General features: G+C 35.1%; 1 protein-coding gene across 8 annotated transcripts in view; it reads left to right on the forward strand.

Moving 5' to 3' along the window:
- Nucleotides 1–21,989, forward strand: part of CCSER2 (coiled-coil serine rich protein 2) — a 190,853-nt gene that overhangs the window by 155,770 nt on the left and 13,094 nt on the right. For 4 of the 8 annotated variants that reach the window (XR_008424850.1, XM_053909653.1, XM_019444799.2 and 1 more), the window contains one exon: nucleotides 2,696–2,785. Coding sequence is in view for 7 of the 8 variants with exons in the window: in XM_053909653.1 (XP_053765628.1) it covers nucleotides 2,696–2,785 (90 nt within the window). In the remaining variant the exon portion in view is untranslated. Of the gene's footprint in view, nucleotides 1–2,695; nucleotides 2,786–17,734; nucleotides 17,868–21,989 lie in introns of those variants that run through there. The other 4 variants (XM_053909655.1, XM_053909654.1, XM_053909656.1 and 1 more) reach the window with 2 other exon arrangements.

Here is a 21,989-nt window from a genome sequence, read left to right on the forward strand (position 1 = left end):
CTTATCTTTTAAAAAAATATATATGCAGTCACCCCAACCTGTGTTTGTATCTAGAGTTTCAGAAAAGTAAAGTGACAGCTATAAAACATAGAATTCATATTTTGTGTGAAATGTCCAGTTGTAAAATCAAATTGCAATGCTTCAAGAATTTAACTGGAAAGTATAGACGCTCAACAATTTAAACCTTATTTAAAATGCTAAGAATGCCCTTTAATTTTCCCTCACTACACTAGTTAAGTAATAGTTAATTTAGATACATTTTCTCAGTGAACCCTCAGAATAATCGTGTGGAATTTTCTTTATAGAGTCATAGGAAGTAGAACTCAGCTTAAGCAGACTAACGCTTATATATGACTAGATCATATATTTGAAAAACTGTGATCAGCTGTGAAAAGCTGGATAGACCTGGGTTCAAATCCTTGTTCAGAAACTTAATGGCAATGTTCTCTTGGGGAAGTTACTTAATTTCTCCTAAGCCTTTTCTATACGTGAGGATAATAAAAATAATGCCGTATAAGATTATGATAATTTAGGGGCGCCTGGGTGGCTCAGTCGGTTAAGCGTCCAACTTCGGCTCAGATCATGATCTCGCGGTCCGTGAGTTCAAGCCCCGCGTCGGGCTCTGTGCTGACAGCTCAGAGCCTGGAGCCTGTTTCAGATTCTGTGTCTCCCTCTCTCTCTGCTCCTCCCCTGTTCATGCTCTGTCTCTCTCTGTCTCAAAAATAAATAAACGTTAAAAAAAAAATTAAAAAAAAAAGATTATGATAATTTAAAGAACTATATTATGTAAACTACCTAATGCTATAACCTGGACCATGGATGCATGATAAATATTAACTCTTATTTAATGACTTGTCCCAGATCACCCAGCTTGTAAATCAGTGCATCTCTTATGATAAGTTCCAAGTAAAAATCGCTAAATTAAAAGTAACTTAAAGATTAGAACATTTGCAAAGTCAAGTAACAAAATAATACAGATCCCACCAATTTTCATGGTTACTTAAATGGTCATTTGGGTAACGGTGAAGTTCTCAGTTGGCTTTTCTGGAATCCTTTTAGCTGACCTTTGATGATTACAAGATGTCTTCTTTAGTTCTATATGTCACATACTTGCATATTAGTCCCCAAAAGTAGGAAAAGGGCCTGGGGGTTTTTTTGTGGGTTTTTTTTTTTTTTTTTTTTTTTTTTTGCATGCCTATTTTAAAAATCAAGAGCACTTTCCCAGAAATAACGCAGACTTTTCTCACATTGTATTGGCTACATTTGGGTTCTTTGTCCCTCCTAAGTATAGTGGAATGGGATTAATCTGATTGGTTCAAACTAATCAAAATCTATCATTGGGTCAAAAGATAGGATGTACTTTCCTGAAATATGGGACTACATAGAACATGAGCACATGGACAGGAAATGCTTTGGGTAGTTGTTTTAGATCTATTGAAGCGTCACAAATAATTCTGAAAATTATTGGAAAGTTCAAACATTTGCCAAATACTATTCTTAATATGATAGCACATAGGCTACAAAAAGAAAATTACTTCTGGAATTGCACTAATCAGGATAGGTTATACATAATGTGCTTGCATTAAAATAAATGCTTTATCTTTTCTTTACATGCCTCCCATATATATTAAAAGTTACATCCTATTACAGTGCATTCCACAAGACTCTTAAGTTGCCTGCTTATATATTGAATTTTATTTCTGTGACTATCCCATTTCTTAGGAATGGAAAAATGTCTTTACTATAGAGATTTTTGCTTGCAATTAGATCTTGTTTTATATATGAAAAATGGAATGATCTGATTACAATTAAGAAAAATTACAAAATATTTAAAATATTTTTAAAGTAGGCACATAATTTTAACTTGATGCAGTAATCAAGAATTTACTATGTAGATTTTCCTACAAGATAATATGTTTACCTCCAGTGGGGTTGTTTAATAAATAATATGGGCATCATCCAACTTCACACTAGGGAGAAACTCTTATTATCGGTTTTTTCATTCTTTTTAAAAATTCGGTATTTATTTATTTGAGAGACCAAAGTTTATACAATAGGTACATTGCTTTGGGTTGTATAAATGACTAAATGAGTATGCTGTGAGTAGAATCATATGTAGAGAATTCATTTGTGAACTGAAATGGTCAGATGGATCTTGTCAAAAGGCAGAGATCCTTCAAATTGTTTAGTCCAATAAGGTTAACACATTATTAAGGAGGCTTAAAAAAGCACTACACATATGAATAGATAACCTTACTTGTGGACTGGTGGTATTTAGTATCTAGTAGAGTTGTATCAAAAATGAATTTAAGAAACTGTGGTGGTGACTAATAGTACCATTGTAGTTTAGAGAAATAAATTAGATTTTGCAATTGTATTCTTTATAAACTGTATATTGCTGTATATATTATACATTTATATACATAGTACTATGTTTATATACATAAGATCATAGATAATGTGTTTATGGATAATGTAAGAGGTTCCCAAGGTTAATTTTTACTATTCAGAATTTTAGCTTTACTGACTAACTGTAGAACCCAGTCTCTGAATAAGTTGGGAAACTTCTGAATAGATGTGGATGTTTGCCCCTTTTTTTGTGGTACTGGTCTTTTACCCTTTAAGTGAGCCTATACTTTGTATGTATATGTATGTAGAGAATTATACTAGTATAAAAATTTGTGGTTTTATTCAGGCAACTCGGTGTAACTGCCACCAAAAATTTAAAGAGGAAAAATGCACATATGCTGAAAAATATACTCAAACACCCTGGAGAAGAATTCCTGTAAGTAACATATGCCCTGAACCTCTTCTCATGTCATTTATTCTTTTGATGTTTGTTCCACTCTTTTTTACTCTAATCTAATAATTTTGAATTTGCCATGGCTGTTTTTTTTTTTTTTTTTTTTTAGGTAAGTTGAGTTTTCTTGTCTCTTAGGTGTTTATGTGCTTTCTAAAGCTTCTCTTGTGTGTCTTATGTAATGAATGTGCATTTAATAGCTTTTCCATTCTTCACACTATAGCCCGTTTTATTTGAGTGTCTAGTCTCCTCTCATTGCATGTATTTATGAGAGTAGTATTTCCTCATGCCCTAAAAGAAATAGAAATCCAAAAAATGCAATCTTCCCTCTTTAGCAGCGTATAGCCCTTTGAAAATATATGATGTAGCATTTTATTTTGTTGTTGAAACTTTTCAAATATATTCTATCATTATAATTACTTAAATGTTGAGGTTATTAAGAAGTATAAATTTATTAAGATGCAGATATGTAGGCATAGTTAGGGAATGGTTTCTTCTGAACAGTAGAAAGTAGCCACGTGTTCCGTGCTTCTTGTTTTTCAAAATATATTTAGTCTAAAATATACTGACCATAATTTAATCTGAGTTCTAAAACTCAGTTCAGGGTATGCCTGTGCCAGAGAATCATCACATGGCCATCTAGTCATCATGATCCTGTTGTAGGGTGCCAGCTAATAAATATTTTTTTTGTTAAGGGAATGCCTTAGAAAGCCACCTTTGACGCTTCTTTTGCCTTACTTTAGCAGTGGAATCCTATTAACAAATGAACAAGGAACCATAGTGGTTAATATGATCAATAGTCCAATTTTTAAAGTTTAGCTATTGGCTTTAAAGCTTACAAGATGCTTTTTTCCATTTCATCTAACAAGTAATTTTTTGTGTGTGCTGTATATAAGGTATGATGCTAATAATTAGTTTATTCAACAAAAATTTGTGAGCCTCTCATCTCAGTTATTAGGCTCTTGCAGTAGAAGTAGGGAATTGGGGAAGGAAATACACAGACAAATAAGGATTCCTTCCTCCATTAGCAAGTGCTTATTAAAGGAACTGGTGATATGATATAAAGTGTAGTGAGTTCTATAAGGTTCCAAAGATTGGGAAAGACCAGTTGGAAGAATCAAGGAGCTTGGTGAAGAAGGCCAAGGTTGTAGTTGAAATCATAGAAAGTAAAAGATGCCAGTAGGCAGAGATGATATCATATTTCTTTAACGTCAAAGGGTGTGGAACCTTACCTGATGGAGGAAATTGGAAAATAAGATTATGCCTCTTGCTTCTAGATGGAGATTTGGGCTTTCCAGGTTTCTCCAGTTTCCTCACAGATATTTGTGCTTTCTGACACTGTTACTAAGTAGTTTGGTGATTTCATTAAGTGTAAGAAGTTCCATTTTCTCATCCTCATGGGAGTCTTTATACAACCTCTGTCTTTTTTGACCTTACTGTTCTGAAAACTGGCTATTAGTCAGACAAAAGTCTGCTTTTGCTGAAATATTCTCATCTGAGGGACAAAATACCCAGATAAAGTGGTGAAACGGGTAATGTGGAAAGAACAACAATGTGGAAGGTATCTAATCACTTACACAAAAGTCGTTGAAGACTAGAAATACTAGGAAATAGTGATTATGTTAGAAACCAAGATTAATTTTAAATCCCTAAACTTGACAAAAGTTTATTTTTAAAGATAGTAGGACATTATTGTATACAAGTATATTCTTATGAATAGCATTATCTTGGGTTGTTCCTATCATAACTATTTATAAAATAGAAAAGATAAAATTGGAGATCTTTATCACAGACCCATCACAAAAGTCATGTCAACCGTTTATAATTTTCAAAGGAAAAGTAGTTTGTCTAGTTCCTAGCAGCATGATATATGTAACTATTAGAGAACTCCACTCCCTCCCTTTTTTTTCTTGCTTGGGAGAGAAGATGAAATACTAAATGAAAGGAACATTACAACCTAAAGGTTTGTCTTAAGAGGACACTCTCCTAAGTCCTTTTTCTTTTACGCTATGCCTTCCTGATTTGGGATTGGGCAGCATAATTATTAGTTAATTTTTACGTGAGAATAATGACCTGATTTTATACTTTGGTATGCCATTTTCTCCCAATTGGATAAGTGTTATATTATTACTCCTATATATTTCTGAAGGGAATTAAAGGATTTGTTTCTTTGTAGAGTTCTTTTATTTATTTATATTCACTAATTGCTTATATATAACATATGCTACTAGAAGTATTTTAAGTGAAATATACATATACTTTGATGTTTAAACAAATAATTAGGGGCGCCTGGGTGGCTCGTTCGGTTGAGCGTCCGACTTTGGCTCAGGTCACGATCTCGCGGTACATGAGTTCCAGCCCCGTGTCGGGCTCTGTGCTGACAGCTCAGAGCCTGGAGCCTGTTTTAGATTCTGTGTCTCCCTCTCTCTGACCCTCCCCCGTTCATGCTCTCTCTCTCTGTCTCAAAAATAAATAAACATTAAAAAAATTTTTAAACAAATAATTACAATGTGATCATATAACTATTTTTAAATTGTTAATGTTAGTCATTTTTAGATATTGACCATTGAATATGGCCTGTGTTCCTGTGACCCAAATGCTAACAGGAGCCACCTGTATAGCTGAGACATCACATTCTAGCTGCATGTATTTATGGCAACACAATAAGAATTCTATTATGTGTATCTTTACACTGATTTTTAAACAGTTACACTATAACTTTTGTGGACACATCTGAAACCATTAACTGAAAAATAGAATTGTTTTTCAAGGCTAAGAACAAATTAAATATGACTATCTTAGCGACTGAGTGACTTATCTAGTTGTAAATTTAAGGGTATCTAAATCTGTGCCCTCCAGTACCAAATGCCAGAATTATAAAAGGAAGTTTTAAAACTTTGTTTAAAGTATCCACTGACAGAAGCAAAGTTTACCTATACTATAGTTAAAAAAACAAATGATACCACCAAAGTTTTCTACTACTGGGATCCATTTCATTTGTGTGATATAGAATTTTAATTTACTGACTTGTACATCAAGGGTGTAGGCAGGACATAAAGAGATTTTGCTCTTAGAAATTTAATGATAGCAATTAGTGAGAAATGGATGATCCTATTAGGTTTCTCGAAGCAAATGATCAGGGCATCTGGGTGGCATCTGATCCCAGCATCATGGGATCGAGCCCCACATTAGGCTCCACACTGAATGTGGAGCCTGCTGAAGATTCTCTCTCTTTGGTCTTCTCTGCCCCTTTCTCCTACTCTCTCTCTCTCTCTCTCTCTCTCTCTCTCTCTCTCTCTCAAAAAACAAAAAAGAAGCATCTTGATCAAATCAGTCTTTCAGATGAAATCAATCAGGAGAAATTAGCTAGAGATGTAGATTAAGAGCATAGGGGAGACTTGAGTGTATGGACAGAAATCTTTACTGATAAAGCTTTATCTACTAGGAAAGCTCACTGTTGCAGTGCCAAGTGCCACAAATCCTTTGGGAGCAAGGAAGTTTCCTAAGGAAGTTTCCTAAGCTCTCCCAGAAGAGGGAGAAATAAGCAAACTAATCATGAATCAGGAAAAGTTTTATCTCCTCATTGCTAAGATAAAAATCCCCTACACTCTTAACTTCAGGTGGAAACTCTTGTGTGTTCTCACCTCTGCATTAAGAAAAAGCTGTTTGATGGGAGAGCTACAAGTGTTCTGACAGAATTGGCTCACAGTTCCTTGCCTTATCCCACACAGAGTTCACACAAATGGTTGTTCTGTTTTTTAAGTTTATCTATTTATTGAGAGAGAGAGAGCAAAGGAAGGGACGGAGGGTGAGGAGAGGATTCCAAGCAGGCTTCGCGCTGTCACCGAGCTAGACATGGGGCTCAATCTCACCAACGGTGAGATCATGATCTGAGCCAAAATCAAGAGTCGGACGTCCAGCCAACTGAGCCACTCATGCGGCCCTCACACAAATGTTTTTATGTGAAGACTTGGTCTCAGTAGACTTTATCTTGAGAAAAATGAAGTTGCCTCTAAAACCCTGAGTTCAGACACTTCTGTTTTTCAGGGTTTTTTTTCCCTTATTTTGTTTTTGTTTCTTTTTTTTTTATGTCCCACCAATTTTAAAGTGTAATTAGAATATCATGCATATTATTAAACTATTTGTCAGATATCCCAGGCATGTTTTTCTATAAGTAGATTTTATTTTTCCCTTTGGATTGAATATATTCATATGCATACCTACTGCTCTTAGTTTTTATACACAACCATTGTGGTTTCTCTAGCAGAAAGCATCTCATATCTACCATTTCATCTTAAAAGTCATCAGAAGATTTAAAGTAGATTTCGATGAGCAAAAGGTACTTTCTTGGTTAGAGCTTAGGGAACTTCATGACTTCATGGCATCAACTAAGACAGAATTATGCACTTGCTGCCTTCTAGATTAGTGCTCCAGTAGAAATATACTGTGACCTACATTTGTAAATGTCCTAGTATCCAAATTAGAGTGAAAACGGGACAAGCAGATTTAATTTTTTTAAGTTTATTTATTTATTTTGAGAGAGAGAGAGAGCGCGCACACATGAGAGGCATGAGGGGAAGGGCAGAGAGAGGAGAGAGAGACAATCCCAAGCAGACTCCACACTGCCACAGGGACGCTATCAATGCGGGGTTCAATCTCACAAAACTGTGAGATCATGACCTGAGCTGAAATCAAGAGTCATACACCTAACCAACTGAGCCACCCAGGCCCCCTGTGGAATTAACTTTAATAAAACATTTTATTAACCCAAGAGTACTATTTGAGCATGAAAGCAATATAAAGAAGATATTGAGATATTTTACATTCTGATTTTTTATTTTTTACTGGTACTAAGTCTTTGACATTTGGGGGGTATTTTGCATTTAGAGTACATTTCCTTTCAGACCAGCCATAATTCAGTTCTGTGTGGAGGTCATTGGATTAGGCTTTAAACCTGAACTAAGTAGCAGGAATTGACCAAATAAATAAATAAATAAATAAATAGTACATTCCTTCAGCTTTTAAACCATAGAGCCATTTATTCATTCATTCAGTGAACTTTGATTAGTTTGTTCTGTATTTCAGTCCCAGTGTGCTAAGGGTTTTGGATGCTAAATCAAAGACATTGCCTGATTCTTAGTTTATGATATTCGTGAGCAGATAGCAAAGGACACCTAAGAGGACAGGAGAATGAGGCTCTTCTTTCTGGACCAGAGGATGGTGGACATGTGTTCCAGATTTGGGGACTAGACCTTCTGGCTTTCAACTCCATCATAGAATTGCCATGACTAACGGCAGACTTCAGTTCAGGGATGTAGTGTGTTCCAGCACTCACTGCTGGAACAGCTCCATGCATTTGGGAACTTGCTTTGCTTCTGCTGTCTTTTTGCTGAAGATCAGGTCTCTCACCCTTTCCTTACATCTTATAAATCCTAAATCTTCTAAGTTTCTAAGTTAGGTTCTTCTCTACAAGTTCTCTTTTGTTGTGGAAACACTACTAATAGATATAGAATCATGGGGAGCCAGTGCCTACTCTTAGTACTGCTGCTTAGTGTTGCTCAGATATCTGTTGTTTCTGAAGTTGCCTGATCTCAAGGTTTAGTTAGTCGTGTATTTATTTTATAGCTAATTCAGTTGTTTACTGTTAAAAGGAGTACATAGTCTTTCTTATTTTCATACTCAGGGAAATTACCTTTATAGAGATGAGAATATCTTTAAACATGTTTTCTTTCTCTCCCTACCAATGTAATCAGCATTTTAAATAGTTTTCCTCTGTATTACTCTAAAGTGCATTATGGTTTCATTCTTCTCTTTTTTTTTACTTTTTATTTTAAATACTCACAGATTATAAAAAGTTGCAAAAATAGTACAGAAAGATCCCTTGTATGGTTCACCCATTATCCCACAATGGTTACACTTTATGTAGTTACAATACAATATCAAACCCAGGAAACTGACATTAGTATTTTTGTAGTTCTATGCCATTTTATTACTGCTTAGATTCCAGCAACAACCACCATATTTAAGATACAGAATTATTGTGCCACTATGAAGTTTTGCCTTGTGTGCTACCTTTTAAGAGTCAGGACCATTCCCTTCCTCTACCATTCCTAACTCCTGGCAGCCACTATCTGTTTTTCCATACCTTTAATTTGGTGATTTCAAGAATTTTATGTAAGTGATATTATATAGTGTGTGACCTTTTGAGATTGGATTTTTAAAAAATTTTTTAAACATATTATTTTATTTTTTGAGAGACAGAGCACGAGTAGGGGAGGGGCAGAGAAAGGGGGAAACACAGAATTCAAAGCAGACTTCAGGCTCTGAGCTGTCAGCACAGAGCCTGATATGGGGCTTGAACCCATGAAGATCATGAACTGAGCCAAAGTCAGATGCTCAACCAGCTGAGCCACCCAGGCACCCTGAGATTGACTTTTTTCACTCAGCATAAGGAAATTCATCCAAGAAGTTGTGTCTATCAGTAATTTGCTCCTTTTTATTGCCAAGTAGTATTCCATGATATGGATGTTCTATAGTTTGTTTAACCACTTTATCTATTGAAAGACATTTTGATCATTTCCAGTTTTGGGCTATTACAAATAAAGCTGCTGCGAGTATTTGTGTAGAGGAAATTTTCATTTCTCTGGGATAAATGCCCAGAGTGTGCATTCTGGGTCACATGGTAACTCTGTATTTAGTTCTCAAAGAAACTCCCAAACTGCTTATCAGAACAACTGCTGGAACAGATTCTCATCAACATTGTATGAGAGATACAGTTTCTCTGCATATTTTTTTAAATTTATCTATTTATTTTTGAGAGAGAGACAGTACGAGTGGGGGAGGGGCAGAGAAAGGGAGAGAGAGAATCCCAAGCAGGCTCTGCACTGTCTGTGCAGAGCCCAACATGGGGCTTGAACTCACGAAACTGTGGGATCATGACCTGAGCCAAAATCAAGAGTCAGACACTTAACTGACAGCCTCCCAGGTGCCCCTGGTTTCTCTACATCTTTATTAGTATTTAGTAGTGTTATTTTTTTAATTTTAGCCATTCTGCTAAGTGTCTAGTGATATATCAGTGTGGTTTTAATTTCTATTTCCATAATGGCTAATGGCGCTAATGTCTTTTGTGTATTTAACTTGCCATTTTCTTCTTGAAATACATCTTCCTGTCTTCCCATTTTGTAACTCGATTTTTAATTTTTTTAATGTTGAATTTTGAGAGTTCTTGATATATTATCCAAGTCCTTACATAAGAGTAAAGTATGTGGTTTGCAAGAATTTTCCCCTTATTGGGGAAATCTTCCTCACCTAGTAATTCAAGAGTAAAATATCTTAATTTTGATGAAGTCCAATTTATGAATATTTTTTGTCTTTTATGGATTGTGCTTTTTGTGTTATGCCTAAATGTTTCACCAAGGCCAAGACGTTGAAAAGTTTGTTTCCGTCGAGGATGTTTATACTTCTACATTCTACATTTGAATCTGTGATCCATCTTGACTTAATTTTTATGTAAGATATGAGGTTTAGGTCAAGGTTCATTATTTTCCTTCCAGTATCCAGTTGCTTTGCACCATTTGTTAAAAAAGACTATACTTTCTATGGGGCACCTGGGTGGTTCAGTCAGTTAAGCATCCAACTCTTGATCTCAGCTCAAGTCTTGATCTTGGGGTCCTGAGTTTGAACTTGCATTGAACTCTGCACTGGGTATGAAGCCTACCTAAAATAAATAAATACATTCACACATACATACGTACATACATGCATACTGCCCTTTCTCTGTTGAATTACTTTTGTGTTTTTGTCAAAAATCAGTGAACTATATACTTGTGGGGATCTGCTTCTGATTTCTCTGTTCCATTTATCTATGTATCTACCCCCCACCAATACCTCACTGTCTTGATTGCTGTAACTATATAAAAAGTCTTGAGTGATTCCTCCTACTTTTTCTTTTTCATAATCGTTTATATATTCTAATTTATTTGCTTTTCCACATAATTTTAGAATTAGCGTGTGTTTATCTACAAAAATTCTTGCCAGGATTTTGACAGAAAATATGTTATACTTAAATATCATTTTGGAGTTAACATCTTTAATATATGTTGAGTCTTCCCATCCATGAATAAGGTATAGCTCCCCATTAATTTAAATCATTTTTTATTTCTTTAACCAACATTTTCTAGTTTTTAGAATACAAGTTCTTCATATGCTTAGATTTATTATGTATTTCATCAATTTGAGTTATTATAAATGGCATTGTCTTTTAAATTTAAGTTTCATGTGTTCATTGCTGGTATTTAGAAATACAATTGATTTTTGTATATGGATCTTGTATCCTATGAACTTATTAAACCCACAAGTTTTGGGCGTTTTTCCTGTAAATCTGGATTTTCTACATGGACTATCCTGTCATCTGCAAATATGAACAGTGTTTTTACTTTTGGTCTATATATCTTTTCTTTGCTTGCATTATGCCACTGGTTAGAACTTCCAGTAGTAAGTTGAATAAGAATTATGAAGGTGGGCATTCTTGCCATGTTCCTGATTTACGGGGAAAAGCATTCAGTCTTTCACCGTTAAATGAATGTTAGCTATAGATATTTGAAAGATGCTAGTTGAGGAACTTCCTTTCTATTCTTCGTTTGCTGAGAGTTTTCATCATGAATGTGTGTTGATGTTGTTAAATGCTTTTGCTATACTAATATATACGAACATATGTTTTGTTGTTTGTTTGTTTGTTTTTTGCTTTAGCCTACTGATTGCATTCATTGTTTTTGAATCAATCTTGTGGACCTAAACCCCATTTAGTCATGGTATATAATTCTTTTATGTATTTCTGAATTATTCAGTGGTATTAAGGATTGTTTACGTTTATATTTGTGAGGAGTAATTGTTGTTTTGGGGTGGGGGTGTACTATCTTTGTCTGGCTTTGTTTTAGGTTAATTCTAGCCTCATAAATGAGTGGGAAAGTATTTTTTCCTCTAGTTACGTTTTCTGGAAGAGATTGTGTAGAATTGGTATTAATTGTTTAAACACTTGGTGGAATTATCCAGTGAACCACCTAGGCCTGGAGATTTCTTTTGCGGAGGGCAGGGTTTAAGTTTATTTATTATTTATTTTGAGAGAGAGAGAGAAAAAGAGCATGAGCTGGGAAGGGGCAGAAAGAGAGGGAGAGAGAGAATCCCAAGCAGGCTCGATATCACAAGCTGTCAGATCATGACCTAAGGTGAGATCAAGAGTCGAACAAATGCTCAACTGACTGAGCCACCCAGGTGCCCCTGGGGGAGTTTTTTAATTGTTATAGACCTATTCAAGTGATTTCTTTCAATTCAGATGAGTTTTCATAGTTTGTGGTTTTGATGAATTCATCCATATCTTCTTTTGTCAAATTTATGACTATAAAGTTGTTCATAGTATTGTCTTGCCATCTTTTTAATGGCTGGAGGATCTGTATTGATACCCTGTTTCATTCCTAATTTTGCTAATTTAAGTCTTCTCTTCAATATTCTTTATCATTTGCAGTGATCTGTCAATTTTGTTGAACTTTTCAAAGAACCAACTTTTTATCTCTTTGATTACCTCTGTTTTTCTGTGTTCAGTTTCAGTAGTTTCTGCTCTTCATTGTATCCTTCTTTCTACTCATTTTTTTCTTTTTTTTTTTTTTTAACGTTTATTTATTTTTGAGACAGAGAGAGACAGAGCATGAACGGGGGAGGGGCAGAAAGAGAGGGAAACACAGAATCTGAAACAGGCTCCAGGCTCTGAGCCATTAGCCCAGAGCCCCACGCGGGGCTCGAACTCACGGACTGCGAGATCGTGACCTGAGCTGAAGTCGGACACTTAACCGACTGAGCCACCCAGGCGCCCCCTTCTTTCTACTCATTTTTGGTTTATTTTGTTTTTTTTTTTCCCCAAGTTTCTTAAGGTGGCAGTTCAGCTTGTTGATTTGTGGGTTTTTTTTTTCTCTTTTTTGTCACTACTGTAGCTGTGTTCCATAACTTTCAGTATGTGTTTCTTTTGTATTCATCGTGTGTGCATGTGCGCACGCATGTGTGTTTAATTTCCCTTGAGATTTCTTTAATCCATGAATTGTTGAGTAACCAAGTGTTCAGAAGTTTTTCTGTCATTTTTCTGTTTTGGATTTCTAATTTGATTCCATGGTGGTCAAAAACACATTCTGGAGGCGCCTGGGTGGCTCAATCAGTTAAGCATCTGACTCTTGATTTCAGCTCAGGTCACGATCCCAGGGTGGTGGGATTGAGCCCCACGTTGGGCTCCATGCTGAGCATGGAGCCTGCTTAGGATTCTCTCCTCCCTCTCTTTCTACCCCTTCTCCATTTTTTCTCTGTCTCTCAGTCTCTCTCTCTCTGTCTCTCTGAAAATGAGTATATAAACTTTAAAAAACAAAGAACTTCATTCCTTTAAAACACACACACATTCTGTGTGGGACACCTGAGTTGATCAGTCCGTTAAGCATCTGACTCTTGATTTCAGCTCAGGTCATGATCTCATGGTTCATGGGTTCGAGCTCCATGACAGGTTCTGTGCTGGCACTGATAGCACGGAGCCTGCTTGAGATTTGCTCTCTCTCTCTGCTCCTCCTCCACTCACTTTCATGCTCTTTCTCTCTAAATAAATATATTAATAAACTTTTTTTTAAATGTCCCCTTTATATTAAAAAAACACCTTTTGTGCAGTTTGTCTTTTAGTTGTTGTGGTTTGTTTTATCGCCTAGACTGGTAAAGGTGATAAGTGATCTATGGACTCTTAAAAAGAATGCATATTTTGCTGTTGCTGGATGGAGTATTCTATAAACATTGATTAGATCCTGATTATTGATGATGTCCTTGAGTCCTCGGTATCACTGTCGATTTTATTGTCTAGTTGTTTTATCAATTATTAAGAGAGGGGTGTTAGATTCTCCAGCTGTAATTGTGGATTTGGCCGTTCAGTTCTGTCAGTTTTTGTTTCATGTGTTACACAGTTCTGTAGTTTGGTGCATATATGTTTAGGATCACTATGTCTTTTTGGTAGATTGACCCTTTTATCATTTTATAAGGTAATTTTTTATGCCTGGAAGTTTTCCCTGAATCTTCCTTTATTTGATATTAATATAGCCACTCTTGCTTTTTCTGTGAACATCTCTTAATGAAACTATGATTGACACCAAGGAAAGTAAGAAAGCTATTATTACTCTCAAGATGCTTATATTTAATAGAAGAATAATAGAAATATTCAAATCAATATAATGAAAAGCAGAAGAAAAATTCCCTGAGACAAGTACCACCAAATGATGTGGGTGTTTATAAACAAGAGTGATCATAGTTAATTTAGGTAGAATCCGGAAAAGCTTCTAGAGAATGGATTTGAAATGGGCTTGGAAGGCTGGATAGGAATTGGGCAGATGGAGGTGGAAAAGTGGAAAAGTGAAGTAAGTAAAATGAGTAATATTTTTTGCCTTTCTAGTCATAAATTCAAATGACAACTGTTCAAACAGTTTATTAAATGGGTGCCCCTTGGCAGTAGCAGGCAGAGCTATTTATGTGTTTATTTCACAAGGTTGTCTCTCTTTCCCTCTCATGCTCAAACCTTGCCCCATAGATGATGGTTTGTTTCTCTTGGGTGAGTGAAGATGGGTGTCATCAGTTTTATTTCTAAGATTCTTAGGTGCTTGTAATATGCATTCAGGCCTAATATTATAGCTTCATCTCTAGGTAAATACAGTAACTTCATTTAATGCAGTTTAAATCCATAAACAGTTACTAAGAGCCTGCTGTGTGCCAGGTAAAGAAGGTAGGACATTTAACATCCTTTAAAACTCCTGCCAGGTTTGGGGTGCTGGGGTGGCTCAGTCAGTTAAGCTTCTGACTTGGGCTCAGTCCATGATCTCATGGTCCATGGATCAAGCCCCTCATGGGGCACTGTACTGTCATAACAGCTCGGAGCCTGGAGCTTGCTTTGGATTCTATGTCTCCCTCTCTCTGTGCCTTTCCCTGGCTCATGCTCTGTCTGTCTCTCTCTCAAAAAATAAAGAAACATTAAAAAATTAAAAACAAAAAAACAAAAAAACTCCTGTCAGATTTTTAGGTATCATGACAGATACTTACACTAAAAGTATTTCAAAGAAATAATTATCATGAGATACCATTTGATACAAAGTTGTTTCAAATGCCATATATGTAGAATTATACAATTAAAGGATAAAAATGACTGGAGTAGGGATTAGGACAGGTATGTGAGTAACTGATAAGAACTAAAAGTGAGAAGTTTCTTAGAGATAAACTATTCTGTCTTAGTCTGCTTGGGAAGCTATAACAGAATACCATAGATTGGGTGGCTTATAAACAATAGAAATCCATCTCCCATGGATTTGGGGGCTGAGAGGCCGAGGATCAAAGACACTGGCAGATTCAGTTTCTGGTGAGGGCCTTCATAATAGACAGTCATCTCATCATGTCTTCTCATGGTAGATGGGACTAGGGAGCTTTTTGTGTTGTTGTTGTTGCTGCTGCTGTTGTTTTTTTTAATAAGGGCACTAATTCCATTCATGAGGGTTCCACCCCCATGCCTTAATCACCTCCCAAAGTCCCTACCTCCAAATACCGTCACACTGGGGAAATACATCTCAACATCAAATTTTGGGGGAACACAAATAATTCATTCTATAGCACATTCCAGTCTTTCATCTTACAAATGATGAAACTGAGGCTCAGAAAAATCAGTGACTTTTTCAAGGTTGCAGGACTTAAGGAAGATCCAAAGAAAAACACAGTTCCCCTGGCTCCCAGTTAGTACTATATTCACAGAACCCCAGAGAGAATTTATTTCTTTGAAAAGGAATCCCTGACTGCTAGTTTAGCTTATGTACAAAATCCCTATCTGAAAGTGTCTTTACCCAGAGCAGTGGCTGGCCTTGGTGATACTCATAGGAAAAGTGCATGTCCCTTCTTGGTTGAGGACTTGTTTTGTGTAAAGGTTTTGAACCAAAACATTTCTGAAACAGCAAAATAGAATTGTATCAGGTAATATTTTTGGAGAGCACTGGGGATCATCACCCTATTAAATAGTTTGTAAGCTATTTTTGCAAACATCTATGGCCAAGTTAGTGGAGAAAAGATAATTTCAAAAGGTAGGATCTTATTTAACTAGGATATTCTAAAGATCATTAATTCCATGTGGTTCCTTGGAGCTGTTTTTCCTCTTCATTAACATAGAAAGTGGATCATTTTGTTTTTGTTTTATATGAGCAGTGTAGTTACGATTACTCTTAAATTTAAAGAATACCTGATTATATTGAACTGAGCCAAGAAATATTGATAAACAAGTGGGAAAAAATTTATTTGGACTAGTGTTTATGAAAACTGTGAACACCAATAAACTATGTTAGTAATCTTCTAATAAATTATTTCTCTGTCCAATTAATTGGTCTAAAAATTATGTATACTTTCTTTTGCAAATTGAACTGGGTATAATGATTTACAGCTCATTTTCCTTGATGATTTGTTAGTGTTTTAATAGTTTTATTTGTGGATGTATTTCAGTTGGTGAGGAGGCCAGGAACAGACCTGAGACCCAATTTTGTCCTATTTGTGGGACATTGAATAAATTTTTTCTTGCTTGATGACCCAAGTGAGGAGACTGAAGTAAATGCCATTGCAGGTGTATTCCAATTCTGATAATCTGTTATTAAGTAAATCTAAGAAGCCATAAATTATTCATTTTAAAAAGCATGCCTGCACTCTAGAAAACAGTATGGAGGTTCCTGAAAAGATTAAAAATAGAACTACCCTACAACCCAGCAATTGCACTACTAGGTATTTATCCAAGGAATACAGGTATGCTGTTTCGAAGGGACACATGCTCCCCACCATGTTTATAGCAGCACTATCAACAATAGCCAAAGTATGGAAAGAGCCCAAATGTCCATCGATGGATGAATGGATAAAGAAGATATGGTATATATATATATACAATGGAGTATTACTAGGCAATCAAAAAGAATGAAATCTTGCCATTTGTAACTATGTGGATGGAACTAGAGGGTATTATGCTAAGTGAAATTAGTCAGAGAAAGACAAATATCATATGACTTCACTTATATGAGGACTTTAAGATGGAAAACAGATGAACATAAGGGAAGGGGAGCAAAAATAATATAAAAACAGGGAGGGGGACAAAACAGAAGAGACTCTTAAATATGGAGAACAGAGGGTTGCTGGAGGGGTTGTGGGAGGGGGGGATGGGCTAAATGGGTAAGGGGCTTTAAGGAATCCTCTCCTGAAATCATTGTTGCACTATATGATAACTAACTGGAATGTAAATTTGAAAAAATAAATTAAAAAAAAAAAAAGCATGCATGTTTAACCTGTGGCCTGTATGTCACATTCTTGATGGTACTCACTCTCAAAACATTCTCAGTCTTTTTAATGCTGTGTTGGTTCTGCTATCTTCAACCAGTGTTCTTTATTTTACCTGTTAATCTTCTGAAAACCTATGATTTAAAAAGAAGTAAACATTTTTTGTATGATAGTTTTTTTTGCTGCCTGATTTATATAATTGATGCAATTTCTGTGTTTAATACTTAAAAGTGTATCTCCCCTTTTAAATGCTTTCAAATTTTGCAAAAGACTGGAATCTGCTGTTGTAAAAAAAGCTATAATGATAAATGTAATGTATACCAGGAAGAATATATATTTTTTATTTCTTATGTGTTAACTATAAATATTAGGGGAAAATAATTTTTTAATATATGAAAAATACCTAATTTTCGATTATGATGTATTTTAATCATTTGAACTACCTATATTTAAAAAAATGAAATCTGTCTTCTTATTAACACTATTGTTATTTTTTTTTTTTTAAAGTATGACTTTGGTTTCTCTATTTTTCGGTTCCCTTTTTTATTATACCTCCCCACCCCATCTCTCTCTGCACAGGGTGGGTATTCTGCTCCCTCCTTCTCTCCTTGGCAGGGCTCCTTCCAGGGGATCCCACGGACTGTTCCGCCGCACCGCAGACAGAGTGAGTCTGTGTCTCTCACTCCTATCCTGCTCTGGCTTCCCCTTCATGGTATTGCCCTTCTGCATGACCTATCCCTTCCCCAGCACCCTCTCTCCTGTCCAGAGTGACCTGCAGGCATGTGCTAAATCAGCACTCCCTGGGCTCTCTTCTCTTAATTAACTCTTCCTTTGACTGCATGTGAATAGACATCTACTTAGAGCCTTAGGAAAACTACCTGAAGTTAATTTCATTCTAATACTGTTTAAACCTATTGCCAGTGACCCTAGACCTGCTGACATGCATCTGCCTTTAATGTATTTTCTTTTTTAGTGACCTTGAGATATATGAATAACAATTTTTTTAATCTAGTTATGTTAAAAAAAAAAAAGTACACAGTTCCTACAGTGATATGGCCAGATGCATACTATTGAGGGAGCAGGCTTACTAGACCATTGCACATTTCTTTAAATATTTCCTAATCAAAAAACTTTGATTGCATTTCACTGTCATCTAAAAGAAGTCTTTTTAATCATTCTTCAAGGGTATTTTTTAACAACTAATATGGTTTTATAATTCATCCAATTGCTTTACAGTACAGAAGAAAATGGCTTTTGAATATGCATGATTTACTAACATTTCTAATGATTTAGTAATTGACTTAAGAAAATTTTTGTTTACATTAAATCTGCTTTCCTAAACAGTGTTTATGTTATATTATGTACTTAAGTACACCTGGTAAGTTGGTTATATTTTATCTTTTTTGAAAAGTCACCCAAAAAAAGCTAATATTAATGAAAAAGAGATAATAATATTGTCAATCAGTCACTTTTATGCCTTCTCCATGGATTTGCCCTGATTTTTGATTCACATCAATTTTTTCATAAATTATCTTTATCCATGCGAAGTATGAAAGGTCCAAAAGGGAGAAATTTTAAGCAGTTAAAATTAGGAAATGGGATTTATTCAAATAAAAATTCATTTATGGGAATTTGGAAAATTATGAGGTATCAGCATGAATTTGAGGCAAAGTTTGAAGCTTATTTTTTGGCTATTAACATCGCCCTCCCTTCTGTGTTTTCTGTTTTATTTTACTTATTTCTTTTTAATTTTTTTTTACATTTATTTACTTTCGAGAGACAGAGCGTGAACAGGGGAAGGGCAGAGACAGAGGGAGACACATTATCTGAAGCAGGGTCCAGGCTCTGAGCTGTCAGCACAGAGCCCGATGTGGGCTCGAACCCATGAACCGTGAGATCATGACCTGAGCCGAAGTCGGAAGCTTAACTGACTGAACCACCCAGGCGCCCCTGTGCTTTCTGTTTTAAAGAAAAATAGGATTGGAACTTGTGGGTGGCTCAGTGGGTTGAGTGTGCAATTCTTGATCTCGTTCTTGGTCCCAGGGTTGTGAGTTCCAGCCCTGCCTTGGGCTCCGTGCTGGTGTGGAGCATACTTAAAAAAATAAATAAATAAAAATTAAAATGAGCATGTAGAAAAATAGGCTTTTATATCAAATTATTTATTACCAAGTTAATTTGTTTAATTGAAGCACCAAGAAAAGGGATTTTTCCTCCTCCTCATCTTCCTCCTTTTCCATCTCCCACCACCTCTGTAGCCCTCCTTTTTCTTCTCTTTAAGTACTTTCCTTTCCTCTCTCCTCTATTTTGATACCACTAGCACATAAGAAATTACATTAAAATGCTAGTAAACGAATCTGAATTTCAAAGGGCAACTATAACATGATAATATATTTTTAGGCCTGCAGCCAGTAAATTGCATGCTTTGACAGATTTACCTCAGATTAACATTTCTGCCTTGAATTTAACCCCTTGTAGTTCTCCTTTCCTCCCACCATTTTTCTCCCTCATTCTCCTTCCCTTCAACTAGCTATAATATGGAATTGAAATTTAAGGTTAATTATTCTGTATTGCAAACAGAGGTTTACATTTGTTTTCAAAACATGTTTCTCAGAAACACTCATTTCACTAGTTTCTTACTTGTATAGCTTTAGAATTTTCTTGTCCCTCTGTTGAGTCATTTATTAGTCCTCCGTTTTCAAATGCTTCTTCCTTTCCTCTTGGGTCAAAAGCTACCTTTTATTTTCTGACTATGAAGCAGCACTGTCTATCAACACTATCAAAATTCTGTCTTTCTGCCTTTTCTAGATCAAACCTTCTTTCTCTGCATCTTCAAATTAGTAAGAAGAAAGTTTTGGTTAGCCACCTAGAGGATAATACACCAATATTGGAGTTTTTTCTTGGGTAAGTTCTCACAGCTTACATAGCTAAGAGAACTAGCCCTGAAACTTGATCATTGAGACTTGTAAGACCCTATTTGTGGAAAGTAATAATTAGAGGACTTGTTCATGGCTTTTCGATATTTCTTACTGAGCTGGGAAGGTTCCTTTAGAGGAAAAATATGTTCTAAACTACTACACTGTTTTGGATTTCCTCTGAAAACTAAAGCAGCTTATTAATAAAATATTATTAATTTAAAATTTTAAGAATATTTTAAATGTCTTTAAAGTATAGAATTTCTGTAGAATATGAAATATAGAATTATGTAAATTATAAATGATAAAATACAGAATTTTAAATTTTTTTAGAAATTTTAGAATATTAAATTCTTTTTTTAATATAGAAAAGGAGAAGGGTATGGAATACAGTGGTTTTTATCAGGTTTTGGAATAGATCTCCCCCTTCCTTCACTAAACTTACATTTATTGAAATAATGTTTGTCTCTGTGTCAGTCAGTATATGATTCCTAGGGCTGAATTTTGAAGAGACTAATTCTGTAAGTGATGGTAGATAGTTGAGAGAGTTCTCCTTTATTATAATCTCTTTCATTAGCAAGTTCTTTCCAAGGCCCTCTTGAGCATCAATATAAGTAAACTGCCTTTTTTTCTAAATGCAGAAGCAAGGCAAGCTTGGCTGTTAGTCTCAGGAAGGACAATCTGGTTTTCTTTTTGTTTTTAATTAAGAATAGTAGACCTTCCAGCATAATGAGATAACCTGTTCTGGATATGTGGAGAGTGAAATAATTAATGTTTACAGGGAATGTTTAGCTCTGGTGACTCCAGAGAGCTGCATTGGCCAAGGATGTTCTTGCTGAATTTAAGGATAAGTCTAAGAAAATCCTGGTGTATATATATATATATATATATATATATATATATATATATATATACATACATACACACACACACACACATATATATATATATTTTCTTTCTCAGGAAATTTTGACTTATATTTCTTTTCTTGAGTATATTACTAATCTCAACTGGATGATGCTTCTCTTCCAATTTCAAATTAAATTTTTCTCTGGGTTAGTAGAAGATATCTACACTTAGACATAGAAGGGGTCTTCTTATTGTCTTAACTTCATTCAGCTTTTGTCCAAATATTTTAACTAATACTGGTTTAGTCTTTTTAATTGCCAATTGTGTAAAATTAAAATGATAAATAACCCACCTCATAGTAGGAAAATTTAATTTAAAAAATTGCTTTTAGCGAGTAAAAATCCTTAATGATAATCTCAAGTAGCACTTCTTGCCAGAGCATATGCTTTTAGGAATACTTGGCTTTTCAAGAAGTATGTTTTGAAATAATGTCTATTTATTGTCATGCCTTAAAAGACTGTTGAATTAGCTCTGTAATATCTTGGCTTGAAAGAATTTACAAATCTTATCGACCTAACCTTCCACATGCAATAACTTAGATGAGGCAAATTTGATTTTAAATAACAAAAATAACGTAAGTTTATATACATGTGTCTTCATAGCTCAGCAGTTTCTTGATGTAGTGTTAGTATTGCCTGATTTCTAAATTTATAGTATAATAACTAACTGTATTCTGCCCAGAATAACATTAATAATGATGATTACATTGTCTTATATCCTCCTCCTCTTCTTCCTTTTATAACCCTCAGAGGATATTTCACAAACCTTTTTGACAAATGACACTTACAAATTCATTTTATATCAACAACCCAGTATATATTTACTAAATGAAATTATGTATTTACAACCCAACACACGTGTGTGTATTTAAAATTCAGATAAAAGTTGTATGAAATAGTACTTGCTCTTAGAACATATAATATTCTCATTTTCCTCCCAATTTTTGGTTTTGCTTTTTTTCACATAGCATCATTACATGAACATTCTTCATATAGTAAATATTTCTTGAAAAC

The sequence above is a fragment of the Panthera pardus genome, unplaced genomic scaffold (assembly GCF_024362965.1).
Source record: "Panthera pardus isolate Hobbes unplaced genomic scaffold, ASM2436296v1 HiC_scaffold_22, whole genome shotgun sequence".
NCBI classification, from domain to species: Eukaryota; Metazoa; Chordata; class Mammalia; order Carnivora; family Felidae; genus Panthera; species Panthera pardus.